Source organism: Athene noctua, chromosome 12 (genome assembly GCF_965140245.1).
Source record: "Athene noctua chromosome 12, bAthNoc1.hap1.1, whole genome shotgun sequence".
Classification (NCBI taxonomy): domain Eukaryota; kingdom Metazoa; phylum Chordata; class Aves; order Strigiformes; family Strigidae; genus Athene; species Athene noctua.
In genome coordinates this window covers 15859717-15875749 of record NC_134048.1, presented here as the reverse complement: position 1 = coordinate 15875749, position 16033 = coordinate 15859717, and the positions used below count along the sequence as shown (strand labels likewise).

Below are 16033 nucleotides of genomic sequence, written 5' to 3'. Positions count from 1 at the left end.
GCATTCTTGAGGATTAATTTTTCTCTTGATTATATAAAAGCAATAAGAATTGTATTTGCTGGGGTTTTTTTCTTTTCTTTTTTTTTTTTTTTTCAATTTGAAGTTAGGCAGCATTCCATGTTACTTCTTCTCTCTTCTGTTTCTCACAGTATAAGTTGCATTCAAGGAGGAGTATTAGTAAAAATGGAGAAAAACAAATTTAATTCTGTAACATGGTATTAGTAAAAAGGCAGATGCCAGAAACACCTATGAATAATGCATAAAGCACCTTCTCAAAGAAGCTTCTTTATGCAATGAGTTTTAAAGGTGATATGGCAAAATTTGCACAGAGATTTTAAATTTTCACAGTTGAAGCTTTGGCCTTTGGTTTACACCCACTGATATTTTGAGGGCTCATAAGTATCTCAGTGCAGCATGAAACAGGCCCTTTTTATTTTCCATGACATCTACAGATGATGTACGAGCTCTTCACAGGGAAAAAATGCTGTCTTCTCCTTCAGCACCACTGAAAACTTTTTCAAGGTCTTCTGCTGGTCCAAGGCTGTAGTGAGAAACATAAATTACTATGGATGGAGCAAAAGCACATTGCTGCTTCAGAGCATCCTTTCTTATGTGTAATGACAGCAAATTACCATTGAAACAGAGACCCGAAGCTACTGCGTTCACCGACTTCAATGTTGCAATGTCTACTTTTCACACCAGAGAAACATTTACCTTGCTTGCATTCTTCTAATGCATAGGAAAGGGTTGTTCAGATCTTATAATGACATTTGTAGGGTAACCACCCTGGGATTTGTAAGAGTCCCTCCCCAGTCCTTATCTCCTAGGTGGGGTATGCAGTGAGGGTCCATCTACCATTGAAAAATGACTGACCTTTGGCAAAGGGATGATACTTGTCCTGGTTTTGGCTGGGATAGAGTTAGTTTTCTTCCTAGTACCTGGTGCAAGGCTGCGTTTTGGATATAGTATGAGAATGTTGATAACACGCTGGTTTAGTTGTTGCTAAGTAGTGCTTTTATCCTAAGTTAAGGACTTTTCAGTTTCCCATGCTCTGCCAGAAAGCAGGTGCACAAGAAGCTGGGAGGGAGCATGGCCAGGACAGCTGACCTGAACTACCCAAAGGGATATTCTATACCATAGGACGTTATGCTCAGTATGTAAACCAGAGGGAGTTGGCAGAAGGGGATCCGTCAGTGAGTGGTGAGCAATTGCATTGTGTATCACCTGTCTTTTCTTGGGTTTTATTTCTCTCTTTTTGTTATAATCCTTTATGTTACTGTATTATTATTATAGTCTATTATTTTTGTTGTTATTATATTTTAGTTTAGTTATTAAACTGTTCTTATCTCAACCCACAACTTTTAATTTATTTCGATTCTCCTCCCTGTCCCACAGGAGTAGGGAGGACTGAGCAAGTGGCTGTGTGGTTCTTAGTTGCTGGGTGGGGTTAAACAACAACATTTCACTGGACTACCCAGTGGTTTGTCTAGAGAAAATCCTTTTTTTAAGATAAGAGAAGACATGAACTTATCAGTTACACCTACACAGGGTGCCTCATCACATTTCCATGTTTCATATCTGCCTCAAAACAGTCACCTCAGATACTTCAGTGTGACCTAAGGAGTGTGTGAGAGGATGCAGCAGCCCCATGAAAGATTCAAGATTTAGGTAGTTGCGGAAGGCTTTGCCACACTGCTGCAGCGTGCCCTTCATGGGGTCCATTCTTTGCATATTGGCATGAATTGCCACTCCATGGAGGACTGTCCATCATCATTTAGCAATCCTTTTGCTAGTTGATCATCAGAACCATTTCTTTAAAATAACCCCACCAGGGTCATGCCCTGGTATTTGATCACAGAATAAAGCAGATTAGGAACTTCTTTAAAAAGGGGTTACTACATAACCCCAGTTACTACATAACTGGTAAGTACCAGTTGCTGAATTTCTCCAGTGCTCTGGATGTCTGTTCATTGCTACATAGCAGCAGTATCCCAGAACCACTGTTTGATTTTCTGGAGTGAAGTTATCTGAAGCTTGCCTGTAATACAACTTTGGCAGTCAGCACCACAAGCCAATACTACACCCATTACAATAAGCAGCCAATACCCTCCTGCCTCTAAGAAAAATTACATTGGAACTTTTAAAGAAATTACAAAATTAATTACCTTTTTATTATAAACTTCTTTGTGTGTTTACCTAGAAGCAAGATAATATTAATGTCACAATGGCAAAAAGAAATCTGTAATTCTAATGCATCAGTCAGATGAGTTCAGAAACAAAGATAGCAAATTGCAAAATTTTTGTGGGCTAAGAAGGAAAGAAAGGATCTCATTCTGATTTAAGTTACACCAATGTCTGTCAGGAGCAATTCCAGGAAACTACGGGACTTCTTTACTATAAAGCAAGAGCCAACAAGATGAGCCAGACCTGCAACAAGTGAGTGAACAGGTTCTTTGCACAGGCTTCCTCCTGCTGCATCCCCACCAACTCATGCTCCCTGGTCTCCTCGTGGTGACAGAGTCCTGGAGTAAGGACAGCAACCCCCATAAAATTAACAGTGTACTGTCACAGGAGCCATGGCAGCTATACCAGAAGATTAACCAGAGATACAGAAAGACATCTGCCCTAGGCCAGCGTTAGAAACACTAATCAATTACATGCTCAGGGATACTTACGTTTCCAGAACAATGAGACCATCAATATGAGAATAATGGACACTGCTATGAGACAGGCAATGAGAATGGCATAGCTGGGAAACTGGAAGGAAGAAGAGAAAAACTGAAAAGGCTTTAGAAGCATGTTCACTTCAGACTTATTCACACAGTTGACCTACTGGCTAAGTGCTCTGAAGTGTCTTGTTGGGCTGGAGTTGGCAATGCTTTTCTGAGCTTGCCCGTACAAACTATGGAGAAGACACATCAGGTTGATCATGATGAACCATATGAATTACCTGTTAAGTATGTAATAAATCTTCTTACCAAGCATTTGAGCCTAGATTCATTCCACTTAACATGAACTTCTTAATAAGGTTTCTAAAGTAGAAGCTTAGCCACCCTCATCCTTCTCTTAATTAGAGACTGGGAAGTGTAACGACCCTCCTAAATTGCCTTTTGCCCGGTCACACCCCGAGGGGTGACAGGGGGATGAGGTTTTTCTGAAGTGTCCAAGCCAGATGGGATGGTTACAGGCTTTGGTTACATCCACTGGAAAGATGAATAGAGGGTTCCTAAGCTTCTAAACAAAAGTTCAAGCTATTGTTTGCAAATACTGTCCCTTTCGTATGAATACATTGAAAATCACTAGCATGTCCTGCTGTCCTTCTGGCTTGTAGTTAAAAACTTTTGAAACTTAGAGAAAGTTTTACCTTATCTCCATTATCATCATGCTTCTTAGTCTTGCTGTCTGAACTTGCTGAAATCCACGAAAATAAAAGAGATTGAAATTATTACTGGCACAGTCACCTGAAGGAGTGAGAGCCACTGTGGTTGTCACTGCTTTAGCCAAGGAGTAATGAACTCTCAGGGACTGAGGAGGGCTAAATCTGGCCCTGAGTAGGAGAAATAAAGCATCTTGCAACCAAAAGGGAACAATCTGTTTCCACCACAAACAGTGTATCAGGCAGCCATTGGGAAGTGTCAGTCTCCATCAAGGAAAGAAAAGACTTCCCAGGGACAGCCCATGAATCCAGACAGTAGAAACTTTTCTGCTGTGAAGGAGTTTTCACTTTTGTAAGTATGACAAGAAGTTGTAGAGAGCAGAAATATTAACCAAGGTACAATTCTAAGTGGAGGAACTGCCTCAGTTTAATTGTAGTCAGACTTGTGTGAGACTGCAGTTTTTGAAAGCTGCATTAATACTGTAAACCACAGGAAACATCTTTACGTGCAGATAACTTACCACAGATTTAAGAAAGCTCTATGAAGATAATGCCTTTTTCTTTTTTTTTTTTTTTCTATCTAGGGATATTAAGAATAATTCCATTCTAGTTTTCTTAGTTTTGGTAATAGGGAGAAACTAAATGAATGCTCAAGAACTCTTGTGGCAAACTTTTCTGCTGTTATCCTATGATCCTGCTCTCTTACTTTTGCTAGTGAATTTAAAGACACAAAAAGTTATTCTAGGCTTGGGCCTTGGCTCATCGTGACCTCGTGATACAAAGTAGTGAGGTTTTTCAGTGTTTGGAGCACTTGTTCTGTCACAGGAGGCACCCAACATTTAGTAGCATCTTAAAAACAGAGGAGTCACTCAGCTTAGTGAATCAAAACCCCAGTTTACATCCTATGATGAGGAAGTTCCTATGCCTTAGGTTATGACTTGATGTATAAAAAGACTGTGATGAGTTGTGCTTTCAAAGGTTTGTCAAGAGAACAACCATGGAGTCTCAATCTGAGCAAAATGTACCAGGGATCAGATGAGTCATTTGTTGAGGCATGTGTATGTAACACGTTTGTGGTGCCCAAGACAGCAACCAAAAGAAACTTTATATGCACGAGACACCCAGAATGTCACATGGGGATGGAGATGATCAGGTTGTCACAAATAAATAAACAAACAAATAAAAAATCACCTTTTTTCTTTATTTTCAGATATGTTTTTCAGTGAATAACCTAATCTCCCCCAAATTTCTTAGTTCTGAACAGCTCTCTCTGAGAGCTGAGTTGATTTGTCTCCAGGTACCAAATAACGTGCTTGCATTTTATCAGACATGGACAGGGCACAGGTAGCTCATATGTATGCAACTGTAGGTAGAAATTTGCACTGGAGTAGAAAAGTGATGATGGCTAATAAGAGCTACAGCTAACCAAATACCAGTAATTAAACCCTAGCAAGTGCTAAAAATCCCAGGGATACACGAGCGTTGCAACCTGCCATACACCTGTTTTATGACACCCCTCTTTCCCTCTTTCAGAAGAGAACTGTAGTTCAGCAGAACTACCCCCAAATATACAAGAAATGCATCTCTCACTCTGACATGCACTTCCCACAAGTCACAATTCAACTTTCTGGCAGCACGCTACAGCCTGGCTGATGGGAGCAGCAAATGCTGCTTACTTCCCTTACCTGAAGGAGCAAGGGTTCTCTTTGGGGTCTGAAGCATGGTTGGCGCTGGTGGGGTTGTTGCTGGGGGACAGCAAGAAAAGAGAGAAGAGAATCTAAACCAGTCTTCAGAAACCAACCACCCCAGCTAACCCAACCTCATCTGGCAAGGATGGTTCTTGGAGATGGAGGGCTCTCTCAACCACGGGTTTCTCTCCCAACCACTGTTCTAACATCAGTACACAGTCCAGCAAGAAATTAGCCTTCCCTTACATTTCAATAAGGCTGAAGTTGGCCCATTTAGTGCATTATTTCACAGACTAAAAGGAGACTGAGTTAAGAATTTAACTTGGCTTATGACTCTTACTAGACAATGCTCAATAATGCTGCAGCATTTTCACACATTATGACAGTTACGCTCTCGGAAATAGTATGACACAGTTTTTGCATGGGTAGGAGTGTAGATGACTCATGTAAGCATGGTACATTTTCTGCTGTTATTGCTTTTTGTGGTGGCTCTTTCTAGCCCACAGTCACAACTTAAGTTGATTCCAGAATGCCAGAGGTAAGACCCTTTGAAAAACTTCCTGCTTACAATGGCAGAATATAGGTATTATCCAGAATCATATCAGAAAGATGACAAGTGAGAAAGGGGTGGGCCCTCTCCAGGGGCATTAAGGAACAGTTTCTTAAACTATTTCTGCTGTAAATCTCTAGGTCTAGCAAAAGAACTGCAAAAATCTACTGTGTTTTTAAGAATGAAGAGATTCTTGGCACTAACTGAAACTTAAGGGATTCTCTTAACAGTCAAATATGTCATCCTTGAAGTTTAGCTTTCCTGTTATGAAGTCCTCATTTGAGGGCATCTGGTGGGCAGACTATCACACCTGAGTAACTTGACCTGTTCTGCTTTTATACTTGACCGAGAGACATAAAGTGCAAACCGCATGTAAGTTTGTTCATTTCTCAGATATGGTGTGACTTTGTATACCAGTTCCCGTGGTAATTGCCTGTTGCTTTCCACCGTAACCAAGGACATGTTGAGCACTGGAGAGCTGAGCCTGCAGCCACATCTGGCTGAATATATTCAGGGAGGCTCAAAGCTCACAACACTCAGGGAAGGTATAAAATTGAAAGCTCAGTGAACTCACAGTCATGACAAACTGGATATCTAAGAATTCAGCTTGGGTGGTGACAAAGATCAGTTCTTAACTTCTCTCAGACCTGAGATATTCTATAATAGTGAGTGACTCACAACCTACTTCCTTTGGAGGCTTAAAAACATGGTTTTCTTGGCTGTTGTTACATCCTGATTTCAAACAATTCATGTGTGGACCTCAGATACCTCTTACTTCCCAATACAATTAACAGCTATCAGTACATGTTTGCTATGCTCTTATGAATAGCCAGTAGCTTTGGTTATGTTTTCATTTATCTGGTCATGCAACTTCTGACCTTGCAACATTATCCTACTCACCTGAAGTTGGCACATCTTCCACCATGAGAGAAGTGTGAGCACTTCTAGTTCTCTCTGCAGTCAGAAGTGTGCTTGGGGTTTCAGCAGTCACTGAAACAAAGTAAAATGTGATGCTTATAAAGATCACTGGTTGGGAGAGTCTTCATATAGCGTTCAAAATTGCTTGCACAGTTCAGCATCTGCAACTAATAGGTGAAAATCTGCACCTTCGATGTCTGCAGCTCATTCTACACAGATGACTGATGTACTTTACTAGCATGGCCAGTGGTTAGATGCTTTAACTGTTCAGCTCTAGATGTAACTGTTACCAAGTTTAAGTGAAGCACATTATTATGGCTGGAAGACAAGAGATGACATCGAAAAGCTGTCTGAGGAGCTCAAGTCAAAAAGAACTTCAGGTGATGGAAGACTCCAAAACTGTACAAAAATCAGCCTTGTGTGCAGACATCAATCTTTGGAAAAGAAGTCACTGTGTGGATAAAGTAGCAACCTAGGAGCGATTAGGTTGATAACAGGTTACTCTGATCAACTAAATATTAATAATAACAGCAGCCTTCATATGGGATGACAGTGTAAATGCTCAATTTTAACTCAATGTTTTGAATTCTCACTGACTATTGCTCAAGCAGAACATGCTCTAAACTAACCTTTCAGCAGACCATTACAATTGTCTTTCTCAAGTCAGGAAAAAAATTAGTGCATAGTTGAGTGGATCTCTCTTACTCCATCCCAGGTGCAGGAATTTGCAGTTATTTCTGTTGTACTTCATGAGGTTTCTGTCACATTATTTCTCCAGCCTGTTAAAATTCCTCTGAAAGCAAGCCTGACTCTCTGCTTGGCCGTTCACCCCAGTTTGGCATCATCCACAGCATTTGACCCCTGTTTCCTTATGCCTACTGAGACATACCTATAGGCATCTCAGAGAAAACTTCCCAGATACAAATATAACTTTCTGGAGAGTCTCTATGATGCCAGAATCAGGCTAACACAGACCATCTCTACTACACAGAAAAAAGAAAGGACTGGTGCTGGTTACCCTTTGTACCTCCAGGAAGAGTGACAGATTCTGATGGGCAGAACATGTTGTCATCTTCAGTCCTCATGTCAGCTGCTTGGAAACCAGTTGAAAAATCTGGGAGAGCACTGGTTGTCACTATAGTTGCTGGAAAAGAATCATTTGCTGTCACAGCAAATGTTGGGTGAGCAGTGGTCTCCAGTGTAATTACTGCTGGAGACTCGGTGGTTACAGTCGTTACTGGGGGGACAGTGGTTATCAGGACAGGAGTCTCTGCTGTTGTTTGATGATTGGTGGTCGCAGCTGTTGCTTCAGGGATGTTGGTTGTCAGGAGGACAGAATTCTCTGCTGTTGTTTGACAACTGGTTGTTGCAGTTGTTGCTTCAGGGTCATTGGTTGTCAGGAGGACAGCAGTCTCTGTTGTCGTTTGATGATCAGAGGTTGCTTTGGGAGCAAAAGTTGTTTTTCTAAAATGTCTGGGAGAAACGGGAGCCTTTCTTGTAGTGGTTACCCTCACCGGAGGGGCTGCATGGAAAAAACATAGCCAAGAGAAAAGCTAGATCAGAGCATTCACAACTGACACTGAGGAAAGCAGAAAGCCAACCCAGAAATGACTGAAACTTATCTAGCTGCTAAAATACTAAGAATGAAAGTGGGAGAGTCGCTATTTAAAAGGCTGTTTAAGTAGCAGAAAACATGCCCCAGCCAGAGCAATTCCCAGATTTACAGATTTGCTTTTTCTTTTGGTAGATTTCAAACACATCCTCCTTGACTCTCTTAGAGACATGGAAGGGCCAGAACCTTGTGTGATAGAACCCAAACACTTGCAAACTTTGTGATTTTGATTTTCAATGTCACCATAAAAGTAAAATAAATAAAATAGCTTGATTTTCAGCTACAAACTTCCTGCTAATGTTTTCAACCAGTCCTTTTTTTATGAACTCTCTTGCCCTCAAACTCAGGGGCAGACATGGGATTGCAGCATTTTCCCCCCATTCTCCTGTTATATCGCTCACAGGCATACAAAAGTGCTGTGTACATCAGCACCGATTGCACTCCTAAACACCCTGTAAAACGCAGAAAAAAAAAAAACAGCAAAATAATAGGAATGGAAAAAAGTCTTTCAAGACTCTAAGACAAAATTTCTTATGTCTCCTTAGTACATGAACCAAATGAAAGCCTTTTGTTGTTAGGGTACATCCCAAATGAAAAATGGAATTGCATTGCAAGGGCTCTTCAAGAAATAAATCTCGTTTTTAACTCCATCATCTTTTAAAACATCAAATATAGCTACACCATGAGAAATTAAATATTTCATGTAAAATGTAAAAAAGGGTAAAAGTTTTCTCATCAGAATTGCTCATTGAAGGTTATTCAAATTGGCAACTGGTTGCAGACCTCCCTCGAAAACTACACAATTTAGGAAAAACACTTTTTGCCAAAACAAACAAACAAAAAAAGCACACATAAAATCAAATTTTAAACTTATATCTAGCAAGAGATTTCTGACTACTGGCTGTATCATGAAGGTCCCCAAACTCACCTCTGACCTCCAGCTGTATATTCCGTTTGATGTCGTTGAACCAACCCACGATCTCTACACGGCAGCAGTATGTACCTGCATCTTCTGCCTTCACTCTCCCAATCGTGAGAGACACATCTCCAGAGGAAATATTGCCCCGGAGACTGTATCTCTGAGATTTTCTGAATGTCACCCTATTCCCAGTGGTGTGCAAAATTTTGTTATTGCACTTTGATTTTGGGCACGGGCCTCTGCCCCAGCACATATCGGAGATGTCCTTATCTTGCGCCACATGGTAGGAGCAAGACAACTGAACAGGTTTCCCTATTACTCCTCTAACAACAGCTTGGGATGCGGTGTGCACTGTCAAGGAAGAACAAGGAAAGATGAGTGTTGGCCGTCTCTACCTATGCAACACAATGAGGCAGGAAAAGGAACCCTGCTGCCTGCAGGCAGGCCACAGCTACTGATCCCCAGAGCCTTCCCCCAGAGCCTGGGGCAGCTGATGGAGGGCTGGAGGGCTCCGTGCTCTGGCCCCAGCCAGCTGCTGGAGGGCTGCTCACAAAATACGTCGTTCACATCAAACATGTGGTGAGCTAAGCTGAGGTCTGTCGCTGGCAGCCTAAGTGCAGACTAGACTTGTGCAGATGGAATTTGGGAACGCTGCTCCCATCCCATGTCCTCTCCTAAGAGACTGTTGGAAAGTTGTTCAGAAACCTGGTGCAAAATACATCTATACATCTGTTTTTTTCAGTCTACCATCATCACCTTCAAAAAGAAAATGCTGTCATGGTTGCATTTCACTGAGTCTCAATAGCAGGGTCCAAAATACCTATTCGTGTGTGAAATTAGGGCCTAATTGATCTGGCAGGGCCGTGAGATCTGTCTATGGGAATCTGTTCTCAGAAAGTGCACTGTTTTTTCTCTTTCTGAGCAAACCCTGACAACTATCCCACTTACCTTGCATAGCACTGTGTACACAGCAGCTTTAAGTGTTAGTGTTACACTGATGTTAAAAAGAGCATACACATGCTTTCCTTGTGCTCCTACTCTTAATGATCAGCTTTACTTAGTATTTACAACCAATACCCACCTTAGCATCTGGTTTGAATCTTTGTTACATATTGTTCCCTCTTAACTGTCTATGCAGTTCCCAGGTTGCCCTGGAAGGGATTTCTTCTTCATACAAAAATGGTTCCCATACAGGACAAAATCTTTTATGGTTTACATTCATCTAGTTTGAATTAGTCCTCCTCCCTTGTTGCCTTTTCCCTCCATGTTATCATTTACATAGAGCAGAGCAGGAGCTGAGGGACCTGGGGAGCATCCTGATCCCATACTCTGCTGCAGCAAAAGGATCATCCTGCAGATCTCATGTCTCATGGCCAGCTTTCTTATCCCAAAGAGGACTTACAGCAGTTGCTGCTATTATCACCAGCTTTGGCCCTTGTTTGCCAAATATTTCTATTTTGCCAGCTGTTTGAATGCCTTTTCTTTCTGGCATGACTCCCAGATAGCAAACATATGCTTCCAACTGTGTCCATGTCCCTTTTGTTTTGTCTTTAATGGACTATTCCCCAGGTGAGGCTTTAGTCTGTGGCAGGCTGCCTCATGACTTGTTATTGGGATGACATTTCAGCTTCATTATTGCTTATTCGGCTGGCAAGATAAGCCAACTTGTTCAGATTTCCACAGCTCCGAATGCTAAAAGAGTAGAGGCAGACAAAACAACATGCAATATGGTGTGAAGGGCAGAAGACTTTGCAGTAAAATTAAGGTAGGATGGGCCAAAAAATGAATTCCTAAACAGAGGATAAGGCTTTGCAAGATGGCTGCATGTTTTAGTCCTTGGAAAGGCTAGGTTCATTTGCCTTATTACAGCAGAACAAACAGAAAAAACAGCCTCTTTCTGTGATGGCAGAAAAAACAGTTCATCTAATTGACCTTGAAAGCATCTCTAAAGGAGCAGGGTGTTAGTCAATGAGTGGGTTAACTCATATTTTCAAGCCACCCCAACAAAGATGTGTGCAAAACCAAGACCAGCTTGAGCTGTTCCTGGAGTTAAGGTCATTGCTGCTTGAGGAAAAATGAGCTCATCTTCTGTTCTTATTTCATCCCAGTCCCGCACAGCACAAAACCAGTTTCATTAAGCAACCCTTTACAAATGAAAATTTGCCTTCTCTTTGAAAGAAGCAGAGCCCTGAACTTATTAAATAAATAAATATTTTTTTAAAAAAAGAAGAAGAGGGGAAACACAAGGCACCAGAGTGTCTCCAGTGCAGTTTCCCATCAGTACTGGTGCTAGAAAGTTACAGGTTTTGCAGTTTCAAATCCTCTTTTAATTTATATTAAGCTAATGTTCCTAACATCTGCCTGCACTGCAGGTTGGTACAGAAAGCTTCAATACCACAACAGCCTTGATTCAACACTATGAACCTCTGTAAGGATTAAATTACTTCCTTCTCAGTTACAGCCTCTTCACAGACACATTTTTCAATAGTCAGTAGGACTGAATGAACATGTCTTTGAAATTCAGAGGTTCCTGAGACTCTTATATTGTGACACACTAGTCTTACTGTGAGAAGAATCCTACCCTTGTCTGTGGCAGTGATCCTCCTAGGCATCCAGATTTGACCCAAGGCACCCTGAGCATCGGCTATGCCATAGTAGTCCCACTGAAGTCAGTGAGGTTTGCCACTCTAAATCCTTAATCCAAGTGAGAGAGAAATGGACTCCAAATGTTTAATGTATCTTCCAAAATGGAAAGGGCTATTCATAATTCTTCAGATCATACACATATACACATATTTACCTATAGGCACTCTTGAACCAACCCTCAGTGACAGTTGGTATTAAGCAGTAACTCCAATAGTTGCTGTTGTAGTGGTCTTCTCTCCCATAGACTACTCACTGGACTCCCTTTAGGGGCTCATGCCCCACTGAAAGCGGGTGAACCACATTCCTGAGCCACCTCAGGCTATTTGGAAACTGCATTGCTGATGCCTAAACGCACATACAGAAACGTAGCTGATACCAACCACACTCACAAGACCCATCTCCCAAGTTACTCTTATTTGACTTCTATCTCTTTTAGGATTCAGATTTTAGATGGGTAAAATGAACATTCTGGAGTAAAAGGAGACAAATCTCTAGCCACGCTTTCCCATACTCAGTTCCCAGCAGCAGACAGACCTCAGAGTTTCAGAAAATCCTTTCTTTATCATGTATATACATTCATTACTCTGTCAATATTTCAATTCCCTAGCTTGGGCTGTGTCAACACTATAGACAGACGAAGCAAAGCCAGCAATACACACATTTAACAGTAGTAAAGAAATTAGATCATTTGTGGGAACGGGAGAATTAACCAAACCTATACACAGAGGAAACCACATACATTTTTTAAAAGAAAAAAAAAAAGATAGGTATTACTTCAGTAAGTTAAGAAAACTTACTTTTTCTGTATACAGGAAGTTCTGTATACAATTACAACATTTTCACTGTTTTGTTTTCACAAAACAACTGTTGCTAGTTTTAACTTTATAAAACTTGTTTTCTGAGCAAGCACACAAAAAGCAGGTGAAGACTCACCTATGAAGATCTGTATCATAGTCCAGTGAAACAGCACAAAATGGGACATTTTAGCTGATGGAGACTCCAAGGCAGTGAGTGGAAGGAGAAAAAACTAGGTCTTATACTTTCCAGAGATGCTGAGTGAGCCCTGCTGAAATCTCATTTCTCCATTTTCAGATTTTATGTACTGCAACTGCTTTTTTCCTACTCTTCTGGATACAGGCTGGTCAAAAGAGATGATTTCCCTGCTGTATTTAGCAGTAGTGTGGCCTCACTTTGAGCACTGTGTGCAGTTCTGGGTCCCACAATTTAAGAAGGACATAAAAGTCCTTAAATATTTCCAGAGAAGGCCAACAAAGGTAGTGACAGGGCTGGAAGGCATGTCCAATGAGGAGCAACAGAGGACTCTGGGTTTGTCTAGTTTGGAGAAAAGGAGGCTGAGGGGGAACCTCATTCCTCTCTACAGCTTCCTGAGGAGGGGACATGGAGAGGGACGTGCTGGTAAGGATCGGTGGATAAGGAATTAGCTGGATGGTCGCACTCAAAGAGTTGTGGTCAATGGCTTGATGTCCAAGTGGAGAGCAGTGATGAGTGGTGAGATATGTCCCCCAACAGCATCAGAGAGGGGCTATTGTGCTCACAGACCTGTTGGACTGAGTAGTACATTGAGTAGGAGGTTACCTCTCATTAGCATCCTCATCCATCACACCACCACCATTACAGTAGCAAGAAGCAGATAACACACTAGGCTCCAGCAAAGCCATGATGCCTGGTTTCTTTCACCAACACGTAGCCAACTGATGGTGCTGTAGCCAACTTAGTGGCAGATTCAAGCAGTGTGAAGTTCACAGAACTACTCTGAGTTTATTCTGAATGAAAGTGATGCTGCAATGCTGCTCCGTGCCTTCAACATGCTTCAGGGCAGCATAAACAGCAACCCGTGGGGACAGATACATCCGTGTCTTATTGTCAACATTATAAGGCAGGTTAACCAGAAATCAGTAAAATGTCTGATTTGCTATATTCTACCAGGTATGATCCATACAGTGTCAGGTACACACAGCCCCACCTGTTCTGTTAACAGAACTAATGAAACCTGATGTCCAGTATCCTGGAAACTCTTCCTTGCAATGATCCCAGTTTCAACTTTGTCTCCCACCACTCACCATTAAGCAGTGGCTGCAAGCCCATACACAGCTGATGCCAGTGCAGGGAGCAGCTGAATCCCACCTGGAGCACAAATTTGGGTCTTCATCCAGCTACCAATTTCCATGAAGCTTGTCAAAACCAGAATTGGTCAGTATGTTTCAGGTGATTAGGGAAGGAAGAGGATGTCAGGTTTGTTTCTTTAGCAAGATTGGGGTAAATGCAGCAAAGTGAATGAAAAAAGCCACCCAAAACCCAAGTTTTCTGGGAATAACCAGAAAAATGTGGATTGCTTTCTGCTTCTGTACTGCTACCTAGTGGCTTCTTGCAGGCAAAAAAGGAAAGGCAGAGAGCTGTCTAAAAAAAAAAAAAAAAAAAAAATCAGTTTGTAGCTCATTAGTTTGCCTTATCATGCTCAGTGTGCAGCTGCATAATCTCTAAATGGGTGAACAGGCTCCAAGTGCCACCTGCACATCTCTGGGGCTTATTTGGAAATGCCTGTTCCAAGATCCACTGACACAGGTGGAAGTAATGAAAAAGTACAGGGAGCTTCTCCCTGCATGTACTTGTATTATGCTGCATATCCAAGGCAAAGTTCTTGCTCCACACAGCCTTTGCAGAGTTTGTTTACCAAGTAACTGCACAGCAGAAAGGAGACTTTAATCAAGGTTTTGGCTATCAGATATTCTAGAACTTTATTTTGCATGAAAGCTCTCTGATATAAGAATTAGTCTGAATTAGTCCATAATATCAAGAAAAAAGTACTTATGGGCAAGTAGTTTTCATGATTAGCAGTCTTCAGGGATGGCCCTCAAACTCCATAAGAGCATGAGTGGTTGGAATCAGATAATTTTGGAAACCCCACACTTGGCTAACTCTAATCCCAGTAGAAACTGATTTGGTACAAGTTGCAGAAAGCAGAAATTGCTGAAATGGTTTTCTGAGATCTAGTTCAGAGACCAGAGGAGACTTCCTCCAGTTCTGGTCATGGGCTAGAGCCCACAGCAGCGACATGCTCAGCCAGGCAGAAGGAAAGCAACGTCTGCAGGGGGGTCACTCAGTTTAGTAATTGTTCCTAATAGTCAAATACAAAAATACAGTCTAACACTAGCAGGTTCTTTCTCATTTTGGTACCTTCTTACACAAAGCAGCATGTGACTTGAAGACCGAAGATGTCAGAGAAGATTTCCTCCACTGCTTTTCCTGGCCTAGAGATCAGGAATCGCCTAATATCTGTGTTCCCACACTGAGCTCTTCAGTCAACCATGAATTCACTGCCACATTTTCAAAATTTATGCCTGCCCCAAGACAACACACGGCAGAAGTGAAAATACAAAGCACACCAGGGTCACCTATCCCAACTTGCTTTCCATTTCTTCCTTCAACAGGGTGAGGAGCCTTTCCCTCCCTTGGGAGTCTTTGCACACTCACCTGCAGCACCCCACCTCAGCCAGGCTCTCCAGGACTCCTGGGGGAAAACGCTCCCCTCCCCAGACTACTCAAGTCCTCCTATCTCTATCAGCTAGGGGAAGGATGGGTAACTCTCCACTGACCCCAGCTCCCCTTAAAGCACCACCAGACCATGGCCCCAAGTGTCTCAGCTGTTAAGATAAACACCTACTGATTTTATTATTGCTCCTTCATGCCTCATTGGATAATACAGCATCGTTCTTCACATGACTCCCTTGTAAATGAACTCCCAAGATAGAAAGTCTGTTGTAAATCTGCAAGTCTTCCCCATGGCAGCAATGTCTGCTTTAGATATTCCACATCGCTCCTTGGGATGAGCTTCAGGGCAAAATCTGTACTGCCCAGTATTTGGTAAGAGTTGGTCTCTCTCCTGCCTGTACTACTTTTCCGTTCTTTCAGGAAGTCCCCAACCCCTGTTTAAAAATGTGTTCTTAAAAAAGATTGGGGAAAATTATTCTTCTACTTAAAGCTGACTGGAGTGTGCTGTGTCTTGTCCTGGTTTTGGCTAGGATAGAGCTAATGTTACTATTTTTTTTCCTTCTTAGTAGCTAGAAGAGTGCTGTGCTTTGGATCAGTATGGGATTTGGTAAGAGAAGAATGTTGACAATGCACTGATGTTTTCAGTTGTTGCTAAGAAATCAAGGACTTTTCAACTTCCCATGTCCTGCTAGTGTGCAGGTGCACAAGAAGCTGGGAGGGGGCACAGCCAGAGCAACGGGCCCAAACTGGCCAATGAAATATTCCATATCATGCAGTGTGATGCTCAGTATATAGGTGAGGTTGATTGGGAAGC

The 16033-nt window shown here is 41.9% G+C and overlaps 1 protein-coding gene across 1 annotated transcript; it reads right to left on the bottom strand.

The window, feature by feature from the left end:
* Positions 1-468: 468 nt before the first annotated feature.
* On the bottom strand, positions 469-12706 carry LOC141965044 (uncharacterized). Its single transcript, XM_074916120.1, has 10 exons — positions 12643-12706; positions 9073-9414; positions 7928-8054; positions 7560-7786; positions 6515-6604; positions 5053-5121; positions 3365-3411; positions 2676-2757; positions 2166-2196; positions 469-541 (listed from the first exon to the last, which is right to left on the bottom strand). Exons 1-10 carry the CDS (start codon positions 12689-12691, stop codon positions 469-471), a joined length of 1137 nt encoding a protein of 378 aa, XP_074772221.1. The 5' UTR covers positions 12692-12706.
* Between the last annotated feature and the right edge of the window lie 3327 nt (positions 12707-16033).

Coding starts and splice junctions, on each gene's coding strand:
- LOC141965044 (XM_074916120.1), bottom strand. CDS start 12,691: ATGTCCCATTTTGTGCTGTTTCACTGGACTATGATACAGATCTTCATA. Junction 8,055..9,072: donor TATACAGCTGGAGGTCAGAG/GTGAGTTTGGGG, acceptor TTTTCCATGCAG/CCCCTCCGGTGAGGGTAACC. Junction 542..2,165: donor AAGAAGTTTATAATAAAAAG/GTAATTAATTTT, acceptor TTCTCACTACAG/CCTTGGACCAGCAGAAGACC.